The sequence below is a fragment of the Hemibagrus wyckioides genome, linkage group LG15, assembly GCF_019097595.1.
Source record: "Hemibagrus wyckioides isolate EC202008001 linkage group LG15, SWU_Hwy_1.0, whole genome shotgun sequence".
Lineage (NCBI taxonomy): Eukaryota > Metazoa > Chordata > Actinopteri > Siluriformes > Bagridae > Hemibagrus > Hemibagrus wyckioides.
In genome coordinates this window covers 3,068,741-3,086,632 of record NC_080724.1, presented here as the reverse complement: position 1 = coordinate 3,086,632, position 17,892 = coordinate 3,068,741, and the positions used below count along the sequence as shown (strand labels likewise).

The following is a 17,892-nucleotide window of genomic DNA, read 5'->3' as shown; positions in this document are numbered from 1 at the left end:
GTTCCAGTGAAAGGAACTCTTAATGCTTCAGCTTCATACCAAGACATTTTGGACAATTTCATGCTTTGTGGGAACAGTTTGGGGATGACCCCTTCCTGTTCCAACATGACTGCACACCAGTGACCAAAGCAAGGTCCATAAAGACATGGATGAGTGAGTTTGGTGTGGAGGAACTTGACTGACCTGCACAGAGTCCTGACCTCGACCCCATAGAGGATGAATTAGAGCAGAGACTTCCTCGTCCAAAATCAGTACCTGACCTCATGAATGCGCTTCTAAAGGAATAGTCAAAAATTCCCATAAACACACTCCTAAACCTTGTGGAAAGCCTTCCCAGAAGAGTTGAAGCTGTTATAGCTGCAAAGGGCGGGACAACTCTATATTACATTCATGTGCATGTAAAGGCAGAAAGTCCCAAAACTTTTGCCAATATAAGTGTACGTGTGTCTTCACCGGCAGTAAATTAAAGGACGAATCCTGTGCTTGCATTTTCACAAATTCAAGCAAACAAGGCACAAAAAACATCAACTCTCTAGCTCTTGCAAATTTTGTATACAACACTCACAAAAAAACAAAAAAAAAAAAATCGTGGAGGAACTGACCAGTAGGACAGCATAGGATACAAATAAAACATGCAAATGCTGGTAGTTTTCTTATGACTACAGGAGTTGTATATATCTGACATAGAGGCCATGTTATCGCTTAGAGAATTCAGAATGATTTTTATTCTGAAAAGTAAGAATCTTTACTGCAGTTGTGCATGACGACCAATCCTCATGTGTTTATATTTAAAACAATCCTTATGTTTAAATTAGAAATATATACCCCCATCCTTTATACCCATATCTCTCGTCCCCATGCCGAGATGAACTCATGAGAGTCAGCGAACATGCTCAGAAAACCTACTGAGCAAACAGATTCCTTTGGCAACTGAAAGTTGCACTTCGCAGGTGCATGACTGGCTTTCCGAATGCCTCAAGATGAAGTTGTGTTTTTAGTCGTAAATTATAATAGGGGAAGTCCCAGGCATATCGACAGCGCATCTGGCAACACACACACACATACACACACATACACATGCGCACAGACACACACACACACAGCATTTCCTGTTGAACTGGACCAAGTAATGTTGCTTTTAAAGGCTGTTGAGACACTTGGTCGAACTCCTCTTGCTTGACTAAACTCTTCTGGTTTCCTCTTCCATTGTTGGCCGATACACGGAGGAAACCACCTCCAACTGACCTTTGTTTACAAAGAATTCATTTAGAAATTGGGTCTTTTCTTTTTCCTATTTTTAAAAAAAATATATTTCTCCTTCATAAAGGCTTCTCATTAGGGATAAATAAGAACTTTGTCATATGTTTCTATACTTCTGTAAAGCTACACTGAGACAATGTCCACTGTTAAAGGCGCTATACAAATAAATTGGATTAAATCGAACGAGTGTTTCCACATATTTGTTCCTGATTCAGAAAATATCTGTCCGTCCATCTATTTTCTAAAGTGATTATCCTTCACATGCACCCTGGAGCCTGACCACAAAGACTCGGGGCATTCCCTGGACTAGGTGTCATTCCAACCCAGGGCACAATTACACAGAATCCCACACAACACCGACAATTCTAAAGATTCCACAGCGGACAATACATGTATTTGGACCGAAACCCCAAAGCACCAGAAATCAAACCCTTGACTGGGGAGGTGCGAGGCAGACATGCCAACTACTAAGCCAGCGTGCTGTCCGTTAGCCATTCATACTGATTAATCCCACCGAGTTAAACCAGTTGACCGCAGCCTGACCATGCCATGTCTCACTGGTGTATGTTGGGATTCTAATAGCACAGCATCAAAAAGTAAAAAAAATCCGTTTTATCCATAGAGGGTTTTTATTTATTTATTTTAAATCTAATAGTCTGGAATCTGCTTGTCCTGTGTGTCCAGGCTTGTTTAGCCATCAGCGATGTCTAATTTTTACCAATAGGCGTAATGTCCACTGCAGACAGACTTTAATCTTGCCTGTTTATTTTTCCCAGCAGTGCCTCTGATGTGTCTGTGTTAAGCAGGGAATACGAGATGACGATTTCTCTGTTTGTTTTGGCATAAGGAGGATGGGATTGACTTCCACATACTCTTTTAATCACATGCACTTAGCGCCTGTACCTTTCGTACCGTCTTCTTTTTGATCTCTTTTGCAAGACTTATAAGTTATATTAATGTATTTTCAAAAGAGATAAAGGATGAGACGACACAGTTTATGTGGATAATTTTACTTCTCAATTCCGCCCGCACACAAACCTGGCCTTGAGCACTCGCTTACAATTTCTCTGGACGCAGATAGAGCACCGGTCTCCACACTCCTGAAGAAGGCCTAGTTAGTAAAAAAAAAAAAAAAAAAAAAAAGGAAAACAATGGTGCTGTAGGGAATGATGTTGCATCCAAAAGTGGAAGTACTTTTTATTTTATTTATTTACTGTTTATTTGATCAGGAAAAGCACAGTAAGATTTAAAAAATCTCTTTTGCAAGAGCGTCCAAGCCATGAGAGCCAGCAGCACGGTTCTTGCACGTTTAATAGATTGCAGCTATGTGAAGTGAATAAGACTGATGATCTCCTCATCATGGCACCTGTTAGTGGGTGGGATATATTAGACAGCAAGTGAACATTTTGTCCTCAAAGTTGATGTTAGAAGCAGGAAAAATGGACAAGCGACAAGGTCATGAACAAGTTTGACCGAAAGGGCCAAATTGTGATGGCTAGACCACTGGATCAGAGTATCTCCAAAACTGCAGCTCTTGTGGGGTGTTCCCAGTCTGCAGTGGTCAGTATCTATCAAAAGTGCTCCAAGGAAGGAACAGTGGTGAACCGGTGACAGGGTCATGGACGGTCAAGGCTCATTGATGCACGTGGGGAGTGAAGGCTGGCCCGTGTGATCCGATCCAACAGACTACTGTTGATCAAATTGCTGAAGAAGTTAATGCTGGTTCTGATAGAAAGGGGTCAGAATACACAGTGCAGGACGGGTCAGGACTGTTTTAGCAGCAAAAGGGGGACCAAGACAATATTAGGCAGGTGGTCATAATGTTATGCCTGGTCGGTGTACATACACACGATCATCATATAAATTATTTTAATTACAATATAATAAAAAGCATAGAGAGAAAATGATCAATATCACTTCAGATCTTTTCCAGTGTTTTAAACAGCAGTATGATGGACAAAGGCTTATTTCTATTTAATGTAAGCTATTTATGTACTATAAATATTTCATTTAGATGTGGATATATTGTGCAGCTGTATATTTTCAAACAGGAAAGGAAACTCTGTGTTTGCATTTTATTTCCATCCGAGTCTGTTTAAATGAAAGTTCTCGTGATCTCGTGTGTTTAACTTACCGAACTACATTTCGCTCACTTTTAGAAAATTCAGAGATATGTATCGTGTATCAGCCTTAAAGTCAGTGTTGGGTTGTCAATAACAGCAGCTGCTCACCTAAAGCAGTTAGAGATAATGATCAATAAGAGAATAGTAAGCCACTGCTTCCTGATGCGTAAAAACAGCTTGACTAAAACTGTAACTTTGGATAAGGATCCTACCCAGAATGCTTTGCACTTCATAACTGACAGCCACAGAGGGTCAATACTAGCTTTACACTGGTCTAATTTATGTTACTGATGTTAGGGGTTTGTTCAGAAAACACAATAACAAATCTGGGGGACAAAAAAGAAAGAAATACGGAAACACAATAACAAATCCAGTAACATGATAAAAAAAATCCGGAAACACATTAACAAATCCGGAAAAAAATAACAAATCCGGAAAAAAAACAAACCCGGAAAAAAAATACAAATCTGGGGGGGAAAAAAACAAATTCAGAAAAAAATAACAAATCTGGGGGGAAAAACAAATCCAGAAAGAAAAAAAAATCCAGAAAAAACCCCCCAAACCCGGAAACACAATAACAAATCCAGAAAAAAACAACAAATCTGGAAGAAAAAAAAACCCAAATCCGGAAACACAATAACAAATCTGGAAGAAGAAAAAAAATACAAATCCGGAAAAAAAATAACAAAACCGGAAAAAAATAACAAATTAGAAAACACAAGGAAAATTCAGATAAAGCGGAAAAGGTAGGTGTAGTTTGTGAGTGGAATTCTTCCCTCTCATTGGACGAGGAATCTGTCACTCAGGATATACAGGAAGTAGGAAATTGTGGATATTTCTTGTACATATGTGCCTTCACTTTAAACCTTTACTTTTCCCAACCTTAAATCTTTTAAAGGAAATAACAAACATATATTTATCTTTATAAGAAAATGGAGTTCATTCAGCGCTACTGTGAGGAAGGACGTTCATATGGTGTGATGTTGGAGATACTGTATTTCGTTGCCTTGTACCCGCATGTGCAGTGACAAAGTTGAATCTAATCTAATACTGATAGCGTATCATGGAGTAAAGATTAGTTTGCGATCTCTAAAAACACACCAGGTATAATAGCAAACTATTCCAGATTAAAGGATGTAAGGAGCGCTATAAGAGCAGAGCTGTGTTCATACACACACCAATCCACTTTCTACTGCTGCAGCTGCTGCTGGACTTCCTGTATGACCGATGTCTCGTCCAATCAGAGGGAAGAATTCCATTCGCAAAAACTATACCTACTCAATTGTTGTTGTTTTTAACAAAGTCAAAAATGTGCGTGTCTGTGTGTGGCAACATGGTATCAGCTGCTAGCATAAAACTAATATGCCTTAACGTACTAAACCCACACCCTGTGTTACACCAGAACAAGTGATGAGCAACATACCTGGGCTGAATGTTCAAGGAGTGGATCAAGAACAGTGGTTACACACATGTCACAATGTGTGTGTGTGTGTGTGTGTGTGTGTGTAGGGGTTACAAACAGTGTGGCCACATCCCGTGTTGGTAGCCAGGTCTATTAGGGTCTAACTGTCAGGGATGTGAGGATTTCACAGAGCAAACACAGTGTGTGTGTGTGTGTGTGTGTTTGTGTATGATGGGGGCTTTCCACTGCTCACTACTCTTATTGAGGTCCAAACAGACATTCTGAGAGGAACTGAAACTTGTCCATTATTGCAAATCACACACTCTACTGTGTGGGGTGGGGGTTTGGTTCCTATCCCTTATACCCGGTACCTGCCCTTTCCGCCCTTCCTCTGTCTGTCAGTTCTTGTCACTGTGGTCAGTAAAGCGTGACAGTTCATCCTCCTTGCTGGTATGTGTGTATCACTGACTTAAGAGCTTCTCCCCATTACCCGTTTATCTCCCCATCATGGCACCTGTTAGTGGGTGAGATATATTAGACAGCAAGTCAACATTTTGTCCTCAAAGTCGATGTGTTAGAAGCAGGAAAAATGGACAAGTGTAAAGTTTGATGAAGGGCCAAATTGTGATGGCTAGACCACTGGATCAACTGTGCAGCTCGAAGAACTGCAGCTCTTGTGGGGTGTTCCCGGTCTGCCGTGGTCAGTATCTATCAAAAGTGGTCCAAGGAAGGAACAGTGGTGAACCGGTGACAGGGTCATGGATGGCCGAGGCTCGTTGATGTACGTGGGGAGTGAAGGCTGGACCGTGTGATCCGATCCAACAGACGAGCTACTGTTGCTCAAATTGCTGAAGTTAATGCTGGTTCTGATAGAAAGGGGTCAGAATACCCATTTTCGTGCATGACGGGTCAGGGCTGTTTTGGCAGCAAAAGGGGGACCAAGACAATATTAGGCAGGTGGTCATAATGTTATGCCTGATCAGTGTATATAGAAAAGGGTGTAATTGTAGCACATGTTTAATCCAGCTTTACAATTGTTTTTATTACACAAGCGATTGTTTCTTTGTGTGAAGTTTAAATTGGACTCGGACAGTGCGTTATGCCTGTTTAGTGTGCACTGCATGAAGCTTGATCCACCATGTCAACCATGACTATTTCTGTCCACTGGTCCCTCCTACCTGAGGAAGGTGGAACATAAATGTACTCACTGACCTTAGTGGGCCTCTCTGATTGGAGGACATGAGCCCTAATTTGAAAATGAAATGAAATGAAACAGCCTTTATTTGTCACATATACATTACAGCACAGTGAAATTCTTTCTTCGCATATCCCATCCTACATTCTGTCCTCTGATTGGAGCTTTTAGGATTCAGCAGTTAGACTAGTATAGCTTTGGCTACCGAATGTGTTTTAATACTATTAGGTATATATAATAACCAAAAAAAAAAAAAAAAAAAACTTTATACACATTGCATGCTGGGAGTTTGGTGGTTGTAACTGTTTTAGTAACCGCCCACGAACACAGAATCAGAGCCGTGGGCGCGTTCCTGATATGACGTGGGATCGAAAGAACACCTCTGTTTCCATTTATGAAGGGTTAGAAGAAAGAAGCAAGGAAGGAAAGCAGACTCAGTTTTGAATGATCCACTGAATTATTCATTTATAATTACACTTAACTATCCGCTTCATCAGGAACACCAGTAAAACTGCGCGTTCCCCAAGAGCTTTTTCAAATGATACTGACATCAACATCAGAATTTAGATGTGGCAAAAGTGTGATCTCTGTAACTGATTGTGGCATGGATATTGGTAGCAGATGGGCCGGCTTTTAAGTATTTCAGAAACAGCTGATCTCTTGGGATTTTCACACACACCAGTCTCTAGAGTTTACACAGAGTAGTATGCGAAACAAATCCAAACTCAAATAATTACCCTTTACATCCATGGTGAACAGAAAAGCAGCTTAGCATGCGCAAAACATCGCACCTTGGCCGTTTTCCTCTGACCTCTCTCATCGACGAGGCATTTGCACCCACAGAACCGACACTCACTCGATGTTTTCTGCACGATTCCACCCTAAAGACTGTTTTGTGTGTGTGTGTGTGAAAATCCCAGGAGATCAGCACTTTCTGAAAAAAAACTCAAACCAGCCCATCTGGCACGAAACAACCATGCCATGACCAACGTCATCACCTTATTTCTTTCATTCTGATGTGAACAATAACTGAATTTTAGCATTACGCTGCTTTATGCTTGCCAGGGTTTAGATAACTGCATAAATGTGCAGGTTTAGTGGCCAGGAACCATGACTATTTAAATAATAATAATGTTGTACAATATGTACAAGGTTATTTATCCAGGATTATGAGTGGTTATAGCCGGGTTGAATCGTTTTCCAGACCGTTTGTGAGGTTATTTTAGTGCAGCTTTAAACGGCCGGATGTCTCACCGTGTAGTGCGTGTTAAACGTGAAGGCGGGAGGCTGACCCTTCACCTCCAGGCCAAAGGAATGTGGAAGCCCTTTAATCTCAAAACAAAATGTCAGATGCACTTCTGAAATCTGTGTGCACTTCCAGATCCTCTCCCCGAGGGATCCCCTGTACATGCATAAAACATGTTCTTAACACAGAACTGAAGACTAATGTGGATGCAGATAAAAAATTTAACATACTGCATACTGTACACACACCAAGGGTACAGGTTTAATCATGCACTATAGGTTTAAAATATACTTTTTGTGCATGGTCAGAGGGGGCGGGGAGGATCGGCAGGATGGAGTAGATACCGCAAGTGTGATGGATGGGTTGCGCGTCTCTGTGTGTATGTTTGCATGCGTGTGATGAAGAGGCAGGACAATGAGACAAAGCATCCCGGAGGGTCTCAAAAGGAGAAGTGTCAGCCACTTGCACCCTCCCCGCCGGGTGACGGCTACGGTCCTGCAACACAGCTGTCAGTTAGCTGTACACACACACACACACATGCTGACAATAAACCAGTGTGTATGCTATTTTACAGAATATGTTAACACTGAGATTTCCTGCTTATGAATTTTTCCCTGTTTAGGCCAATTTTGACCAGGCTTTGTAAGTTATGAGACAACAAAGGCCTGGACATGAATTCATCTTGTTTAACAACTTTGCAGCATTTTAGTAAAAATGACCCTGCAGAAGAAGTGCTGTGTGTGTATTGGCGGTGTGTGCTTGCTGAATGCTTGAACAAGAGAACAATACTTACATGGAGCTGAAGATGTTGAAGTGTTGTTTTTTTTAATGTTCTTATAAACTGCTTTATTTATAGTGAGAATCAGGTTTCAGTTTTGTTTATGAACTACAGGAAAATCATAGCAAGAATTACTAATCGTTAGGTGAAAATCACATACACCGACCAGGCATAACATTATGTCCCCCTTTTGCTGCCAAAACAGCCCTGACCGGTCCTGCACTGTGTGTTCTGGCACCTTTCTATCAGAACCAGCATTCTTCTTCAGCAATTTGAGCAACAGTAGCTCGTCTGTTGGCTCGCCTTCGCTCCTCACATGCATCAACGACCGTGTCGCCAGTTCACCACTGTTCCTTCCTTGGACCACTTTTGATAGATACTGACCACTGCAGACCGGGAACACCCCACAAGAGCTGCAGTTTTGGACATGTTCTGATCCAGTGGTCTAGCCATCACAATTTGGCCCTTTTGGTCAAACTCGTTCAAATCCTTACACTTGTCCATTTTTCCTGCTTCTAACATCAACTTTGAGGACAAAATGTTGACTTGCTGTCTAATATATCCCACCCACTAACAGGTGCCAAGGAGATCATCAGTCTTATTCACGTCACCTCTCACTGCTCACAGTGTTATACCTGATCAGTGTATATAAATAAGATATTTTATAGACAGAAAGAATATAAAATATCCAATGTACGTACTTTTTGTATTCACGAGTAGATTTCAGCTACACAGTGTAATATACAGTGGATGCTCTAATATTTCTTTATGATTTTATTTCCCTGCAGAACAATCAAAATGAGCAGTATTAATATTTCCTGGACCCCACCCATGTCAGTTGGGACTGGGTGAAAGAGAGAGAGAGAGAGAGAGAGAGAGAGAGAGAGAGAGTGCTATTCTTCCAGAAGAGTACCTTAAAAAGGGTAAGTTATAAAATGTCCTTCATAGTTAAGAATAATTTTTTAAGTGATTACAATTATATGAAAGAAGAAGCTTTGTCCGTTGCAGATTTTTCAAAGAAGAGACTACACAATCCCTAGAAACTGCCCCCTTAAACTCCACCCCCAGGCAGGATCCGAACAGAGCCTGGAAGGTAGGGCAGCCACGGCCGGGGTTCAATGGCAACGGCGCCATAGGGCTGCCATGGCAGCAGCTGCCGCCGATGCCCCACACCACATAACCACACTGACGCTGGAGGACGAGGATAGACGAGCTGCCCCCAAAGTGTTTGGAGGTCCAGCTCAAGTGAGGACAGAGAGTGAGAAAGAGAAGGAGACAGGGAAGGAGGAAAGCGGCAACGAGTGTTTGGTGTGTGGCACCCTCTTCAGCTCCCAGGATAAGCTTCAAATCCACACATTCAGTCACACAGGGGAGAAACCTTTCCACTGTTCCCAGCCCCACTGCCACAAGGCCTTCAGCTCCAAATATAAGCTCTACAGGTAGGTCAGTCTGAAAACCTTCGTCCAAATAGATCGTCCTTAGCTAGGTGCCTCACTGTCCATTCTAGAGAGAATTCCTTGACATGCATCAGTCACATTGCATGAGGCTGTTCAGTAAGTCTTGATAGCAGTTTTCCTGACTGTTTTCAGAGAGTTGAGTGTATATTTGGCAAAATCTTGGATGTACTATCAATTCGGGAATACTCGTGAAAGCTCATACCCTCTGTATCAGACCCCAAGTGTCATATTAATAGTTTGCACAATAATGTAAACTGTAATCCAGTGTTCTTACACATTTTTTAAAACCCTATCTCTACCTTCACTGTAGGCATATGGCCACACACTCCCCACAGAAGACCCACCAGTGTTCATTCTGTGAAAAGATGTTCCACCGTAAAGATCACCTGAAAAATCACCTGCAGACCCATGACCCCAACAAGGAAGCTTTCAAGTGTGAGGAGTGTGGCAAGCACTATAACACGAAGCTCGGCTACAAGCGCCACGTGGCCATGCACTCTGCCACAGCAGGAGACCTGACCTGCAAGGTATGTTTGCAGAGCTACGAGAGCACTCCTGCTCTCTTGGATCACCTCAAGAGCCATTCCGGCAAGTCTTCAGGTGGCACCAAGGAGAAAAAACACCCCTGCGATCACTGTGACCGTCGCTTCTACACGCGCAAGGATGTTCGCCGACACATGGTAGTTCACACGGGTCGCAAAGATTTCCTGTGCCAGTACTGTGCCCAGCGCTTCGGAAGAAAGGACCACCTCACAAGACACGTGAAGAAGAGCCACTCACAGGAGCTGCTGAAGATCAAGACAGAGCCACCAGATATGCTGGCTCTGCTCGGTTCCGGCTCTCCAACTTGTGCTGTGAAGGAAGAGCTCAGTCCTATGATGTGTAGCATGGGTCCCAACAAGGACTCCATGATGACCAAACCTTTCCGCAGTGGCACCCCGTTCCCCATGGGCATGTACAACCAACACCACCTACAGGCCATGTCCAGCCCAGGAATGGGCCACCATCACTCCTTGGTTCCTGGGTCACTGTCTGCTGCTATGGGTATGGGTTGCTCCATGGAGCCTCCTTCGGCCTTACATCACCATCATCCACATCACCACCACCACCACCACCACACACACCACCCCTCTCCTCCACCCCCACCACACCAACAACAGACTCCACTGCAACCTCAGCCCCAGCAGCAGCATTCCCAACCTCCCAAGTACCAGCTTGGATCTACCTCATACTTACTAGATAAGCCCCTAAAGGTGGAGATGGAGAGTTACCTGATGGATCTGCAGAGTGGCTTGCCAGTCCCTCCGCCACCTTCAGCTGATCCCCATTCAGCTGCCTCGCCTAATAAAGATGGCCTGGAGCCTCCACCTGGCTTAACAGATGAGCTGTGTGGGGATCCCCTCCTATCTAAAAGCCCTGCCGTCATTGCTGAATCTCTGTGTGCTGCTAACATGGACTTCTCCCATTTACTGGGCTTCTTTCCGCTAAACCTGCCGCCCTATAGCACTCCCATGAGTTCGGGAGGCCTGGTGATGGGCTACTCCACCTCCACTGCCTCCTCTTCTTCCTCGTCGTCGTCAGCATCCTCACATGCTGCCGAGTCTCATGCTGCCACAGCAACCGCCTCAGTGCCTCTTACCTCTTTGCAACCTCAACCTCAGGAGCAACCGGGCTCCAGTGGAGGTCTTGGCCTCGGGCCCCTGCATCCACTCCCTCCAGTGTTTAGCTCCAGCCTTAGCACGACCACCTTGCCTCGCTTCCATCAGGCCTTTCAATGAGGCTCCCACCCCACCCTGGTCTGCCGCAGGCCGAGACGACCGTGGTGGCCCAGGGTAGAGGAGCTTCAGGGCTCCCTCTAGGGGTGGGAGAAGAAAACACTTGAGCACATAGAAGCCTTAATTGAAGCGCACAAATGCTTTTAAATGAGCCTGGAGGAAAACCATTTATTTTCTAAAAGGAAGTAGAACATAGGAAATAAGAAAACCTTGGAGCTTTTATTTAGGCTTTTCCGTCTATATTGTAGTTAAACCTTTCCCTCGACCCGTGTCTCACCAATTCCTAGTTAGGATGCAGCATCAGCAGGCCTTTAAGGCATGGTACCGCATACTTTATAAAGTAATAATATTGAGAGTTGGAGAAAGGATGTTTGAAATGTTTTTTAATTCTTAAGAAAGAATAGTTTGAAGTTATTAAGCTTTTTTTTTGTTTTTTTTGCTTATTCAAATGTGAGACTTAATTTATATCGTCTCGGTTCTATTAAAGTCAGGTATCATTTAATCGCCCTTTAACTAAAAACTGCCTTGGCAGACGGGGAGAGGAAAACGACTGGGGGATTGAATGACCTCTCCTCTTTCAGAGCCAAAAGCAAATTCATTATAAAATTATATATATATAAAAAAATATTTTTCCCCTATAAAATGTATTAGTTCCAGTTGTTTTAGCCCCCTCCCCCCAGTATATTACATATGTTAACACAAACACACTTTTATCAAGTATAATCAAGTTGCCCCATATAAATGCACACAGTTCTTTTAAAAGGTATCGTGTGCAAGAGTTCTGTAAGCAAGGTAAAAAAAATAAATAAATAAATAAAAAATTCAATAAAAGGAAGGAGGCAGCATTTTTACAATCCTGCTCTTATACACTGTGACCATTCAGGACTAAGGACAGATAAAAGGATGATGTAAAAAAAACAACAACAAAAACAACAGGTTTTTGTTAGTCAAAGGAAGCACTTTGTTTACAGCAGAAGGCACTTGACCTTTTTTTTTGAGGGGGTTCCCATGGTGACCCGCTGACCCTCAGTTCCCTATTTCCTTCACCAGTTGACCTTTTTCTTCCTAGCCAAGCATCACACACACACACACACACACACACACTGTATTTAAAATATTCTCTGCTATTTGAACTAATGAAAGTGTTTCATAATGGTTTCCTTCTTCCTCCCAGCACTAATTTTTTTAGCATCTCCATGACGCAAAAGTTTATATTACCTCCAGTTCCTGCCCACCTCCTTCTAATACGTATGTGTTTCATGTCAAACACAAAGATTTTTCTTTTTTAAAAAAATTTTCTTAGGCAGGTTAAATAGAGTTTAATAGTTAAATTGTAATAATCACCCTGACATATGTGAATAGAAAAGGAATGACGAGAATAGGGGATGGTTGGGGGGGGGGGGGTTGTTAATCTACAAGAGTATTTTTGCTGTGTACGAAAGATACCACATCGAAAAAGAAATATATAATTGCTTTTATTTTTAGTAAAAATGTACTTTAGATAGACGTATTAAGAAAAAAATTAAAAATTGCTGATGGGGTATTTTTTTTTTACGAAAAACACAACAAAATCAGGTTTACATAATCATGTGACCTTGTTCAAAAAACGGATGAAGTAATTGCTTTTCATTATAGTCTTCCCTGTACTATTTGTTCTTTTTTTTTTTTTTCCCCCCGTGGTCAACGGACGATATTTTGACCCATGCGTAATAGGCTATTAGTAGAATAATCAAGTTAGAATGAACTACTCGTTAATCTTTAGTGTTGCTTTAGAGAGGACCCGTAATGTGACCCGAGTTTCAGAATGATTCTCTTTCAGTATTGGAACAGAACCCGGGAGATGTCTTCGGTGTGGCTCGTTATCCCTAGACAATTATACCTTATCGATTTGTTTCCCAGGAAAAAACCTTAAAATCAATGATTTTGGAAAACAAAACAACAACAAAGAATCCGATTCCTGATGATATGGCGGTGGTGTTTTCTCCACCAAGGTACCTCCGATTTTGCTCATCCCTAGCCTTGTAGTAAATGTGAACAAAAAAAAAATCAAGAAATCGCTCAAGCGCGAGGCCACGCCCCCTTTCCCAACACAAATCTGAAAAAGTTACGATGCTGCTTTAGTGCTATGGTTGGTAACAGTCATAGACCACACTTTTGCGGAAATCCTTCTGCAGAGTTATCTTTAAAACTGAACTCTTTGTCCATTTCTGTTCTCCTTTTACAGCTGCTTTCTTCCATTAAAAAAACGAACATTTTGATCAAAGGGTCTGAAGAAAGACATAAAAAAAAAAAAAATACCCAGAACAAATAAGTCACCAGACTTGGTCTTTGACATTCAAAGCATGGGACAGTTGATTGGGATATTGCCTAGTCGTTTGTTGTCATATATTATTTTCTGTTTGTTGAAACAGGACCTCAGAACAACACAACACATCACCTCATTTAATTTTATTATACATTGTTTGTTTGTTTTTTTTTTTTTTCATACCAAAAACCTGGGGAGAAGAAACGTCTTTTTTTGCACAATTGCTAACTAAAGAGCTAATGATGAGATTTTTTTATTTTATTTTATTTTTTCTTTCACTGCATATACTGTAAGAATCGCTACAGGTTCTGACCAAGAATAAGAAGAAAGCCAAATATGCATTTGAATTTTTTTTCTCACATTCCCCTTTATATTCAATTTGGATTGTGTGAAATTTTTTTTTTTATTTTTTAGCATTTATTCCCCTTTTGATCGTATTTTATCGGTGAAGGAGAGAGAGAGAAAAAAAAAATTAACACATTTATTCGACAGGCACTTGTAAATGTAGAGGTGTTTAAATGTCACATTAATATGTAAAGTATGACGGGTAACCATCCTAAAACCGAATCTAATAATAATAATAAAAATAAATAAATAAACTGCAGTATAAGGTCATAAAGCTAAGCAAAGCTATGCATTTTGTTTTTCTTAACAAATAGAAAGAAATCCGTTTACTAAAGCAATGAGGAAAAAATATTCAACATTAAAGCTATTGGCAACTTCTGAGTTTGTCCTCCCCGGGTTTTCTGTGAGCTGATCTGAATTCTAGCACTTTTAAACCTTTGAAAGGAGTATTTTTTTTCCTTTTTCTTGAAATTTCAGCCTTATATGTTTTTTGTTTTAATTTTGTATTTGATCTTGTACATGTATGTGCCATTAGTTCAATGTGTAGAATTTATTAATCTATATGTATGTTTGTTTTTCCCCCCTTTCCTCCTCTTCCAAAGGAGTAACAGTATTTTTTTTTTTTTTTTTTTATAGACGTTCACTAATATTTCTCATGTTTTGCCCCGCCTCTTGTTTTGTGCATTTTTATTTTTTATTTTTTATTCGGACTTGAGAAACAACAAAATGTGCTTGTGTTTAGAATTATCTTTAAACCCCTTGCTGTAAAAGTCAAAAATTATCGCTATTTCTGCGAACGGAAAAAAAAGAAAGAGATGGAAAACATCGATTCCTGACAATTAATTTTTTTAAATATTTTAAAATTAACTAAATATGACAGAGCAGTCAGAACTCCTCCCCTTTCAATTAAAAACATTTTTAGATTATGTTTTATATAATAAGCACATGACAGGATAGAGCTCAGATGTCATGAAGTTTTGGTAAAGAAAATAAAGGAGGAGTCATTGATGCAGAGGCAACCAAGCAGTGCAGCGTTTGTTGCTAGTTGGTCTTAAGATTAATAGTCCTTCTGATCAGTCCTGCTTCTAGAGCCTCTGACCCACTAATAGAAAACGAAAAGGAGCTCCATTTCTGGTCACCTCTGTGTGTCCATTGTGCTGAAGGGTCAGTTGATTTGATGTCAAACCCTATCTATAATAATGTATCCCGTCCCTTCTTTACGATTGATCAAAAACAAAAAAAAAAACAAAAACAAACAAAAAAAAAAAAATCTCCAATGCACCTACTAGGGATGCACTTATCCGATTTCTCCCAAAACATGTAGGTGTCTAACTACGCTATTAAAAAATGGCAATGATTTTTATCAAAATATCATAGATGTAAGGAGAAAGGAAATTACAATCTGACTTAAAGAATGAAAATGCCTTTAAAAAGAGAGAGAGAGAGAGAAAAAAAAAAGTGCTGTCAAATTGTAGTTTCATTTATTTTTAGCTTAATGTAAGTCTTGCATTCCAAGCTCTTTATGTATCTTGTTTAGCGACATAGTCCTCTTATTTTTAGTACTTGCTTATTACTGCCACCCCTGGGAAAGAACAAGAAAAAAAAAAAAAAAAACAACGGGACATTTTCTTCATTCATCCTTACACTATTTTATATAAGCATGGGATTTTATCAGCTACAGGGAAAAAGAAAATTGTATAAGATTATATGACAACCAGTTCCACTATCTATCACCTACAATCAGTTGCTGCAATGTAAAGAGACAGATATGTATATTGGTTGATCCAAAGAGAATGACATTACAACAAAACCTATTTACTTATTGTACAGAACATTGTACCTTTTGACTTGTAATGTATGATGTTAAAAATCATTAAAAAAAAGACAAACCCGTGGGTTTATATACCTTTGTCTAGCCTTAACATCCTCTCTCTCCACCCCTGCCCCCCTTCTTTCTCTCCTTCCTGGGGTGATTTCCTGCTGGCTGTGGTGGGAGAGGGTGCTAGAATAAGCAACCATAGGTTATGGCTGAAAACTGCCATTCGCATACCGTACAGCCGAGGCAGGAAACCACACCGCTGCGTACAAACAAAATGGAAAAGAAAAAAATGAAAATGTGAAGGCAAGGTTCCAAGTGATAAAAAAGCAGGCTTTAAGGCAGGCCTAATTATACCACAATACCTCAAAGCCTATACTTACAGGTCCCAGGGCTCTGTTTAAGCCCAACATTCTCTCAAATGCGAATAAAACAAGAACAAAATAGCATGCCATGATTTCATTCTTATACAGTATATTGCCAAAAGTTTTGGGACACCCCTCCGAATCATTTGAGTTCAGGTGTAGGTTTTCAGGGCCCCTTAGTTCCTACCAAGACATTTTCATGTTCCCAACTTTGTGGGAACAGTTTGGGGATGACCCCTTCCTGTTCCAACATGACTGCACAGCAGTGCACAAAGCAAGGTCCATAAAGACATGGATGAGTGAGTTTGGGGTGGAGGAACTTGACTGGCCTGCACGGAGTCCTGACCTCAACCCGACAGAACACCTTTGGGATGAATTAGAGTGGAGACTGCGAGCCCGACCTTCTCGTCCAACATCAGTGCCTGACCTCACAAATGCACTTCTAGAGGAATGGTCAAAAATTCCCATAAACACACTCCTAAACCTTGTGGGAAGCCCGGAAGAGTTGGAGCTGTTATAGCTGCAAAGGGCGGGACAACTCCATATTACATTCATGTGCACCAGACAGACGTCCCAAAACTTTTGGCGATGTAGGGTATGTTGGACGAGTCAGATTTGGAGAAATCGCCGTCATACTGGAAATCTTCCCGGTTTACAAGCAAGCCAGCGTTTTCGATTGGACTGAATTTCAAAACGTCTTTCAAACGAATCGGCACTTTTATTGTTTTTCGTACATTGTAGACATTCGTTTAAAGGAAAGAGGGCCGTGTTTTTTGTTTTGTTTTTCTTCCTTTTTTTATAAAATGCAAAACATGCTTTCGACGTAAAACAAGGACATGACCTGTACATACAGAGCTTCACAATGCAACAATACAAAGCTGTGTATTTACATCCACTGGAGATGTACGCAATAATGCACACGCTCCACAGGCAAGAAAAAGTACATCTGTAGAAAATAGTTTTTTTTTGTTGTAATAATCCTTAAAACCTTTGTTTTTTTTTCCAGATGAATAATAGTCTCTAAGAAATGGCTGCTTGAAAGCAGCTCTGCAGATTTAATACAGGATGTGGAGATCGATATGAATTCATAGAGGAACTGGAAAACTATGTAATCGTGGCTGTTTTTCTTTTTTAACCATTAACTATTAATGCTGGTGGATCTCCAGAGGTACTGCAATCTGCTTCATCACCTAGTGGCATATAATTTATATGAGACACCAATACTTCTCTCTGTAATAAACTTCAGCCTAAAGATACGGACATGGAGGTCACGCGGTACGGCATACTAACTAGTCTGAATTGAATCTGGACTAAACAGAAGTCTTATCTTTTATTTTACATATTAAATTGTCACTAAGGCAAATTTGAGAATTGAGAAATTGATTACAAGCACACACACACACAATCAATATACTGACAAAAGTAGTAGTACTTCTCATACACACCATGTAGACAGGGATTTGAAGATAAAGCGCTACCTCGGAGCACCTGATGGACTTCCTGCACTTCCACTAGCCTTAACACACACTTCTGTCAGGTTTCGAGCGTTTCCGCTGGACTGCCCTGGCTTTCTGCCTTCGCAGCTCGAACAATAACACACACACACACACGAACAAGGGAACTGTCTCTGATGCTAACAGTTTTACAGTGGTCCTTCAGATTTTGTTCCCCTGTAAGAAAGAATAGACGAATGAACAGAAATACAGAGATCTGTAGGTTATGTGCTTTCTGAATATAAAGACGGCTTCACAATTAAATCGGCAGCATTGATAAAGATGTTTTAAAAAAAATAAAATAAAAGGGGGGAGAAATGAGAAATGCCCGT

At 40.9% G+C, this 17,892-nt stretch overlaps 1 protein-coding gene across 1 annotated transcript in view; it reads left to right on the top strand.

Moving 5' to 3' along the window:
• The window catches only part of plagl2 (pleiomorphic adenoma gene-like 2), a 37,366-nt gene extending 21,132 nt beyond the window's left edge, over positions 1-16,234 (top strand). Inside the window, exons 2-4 of the mRNA XM_058409553.1 lie at positions 8,793-8,927; positions 9,013-9,443; positions 9,772-16,234. Of these exons, the coding sequence (XP_058265536.1) occupies positions 9,148-9,443; positions 9,772-11,239 (1,764 nt within the window). The 5' untranslated portion in view covers positions 8,793-8,927; positions 9,013-9,147 and the 3' untranslated portion in view covers positions 11,240-16,234. The remainder of the gene's footprint in view (positions 1-8,792; positions 8,928-9,012; positions 9,444-9,771) is intronic.
• Positions 16,235-17,892: the final 1,658 nt, after the last annotated feature.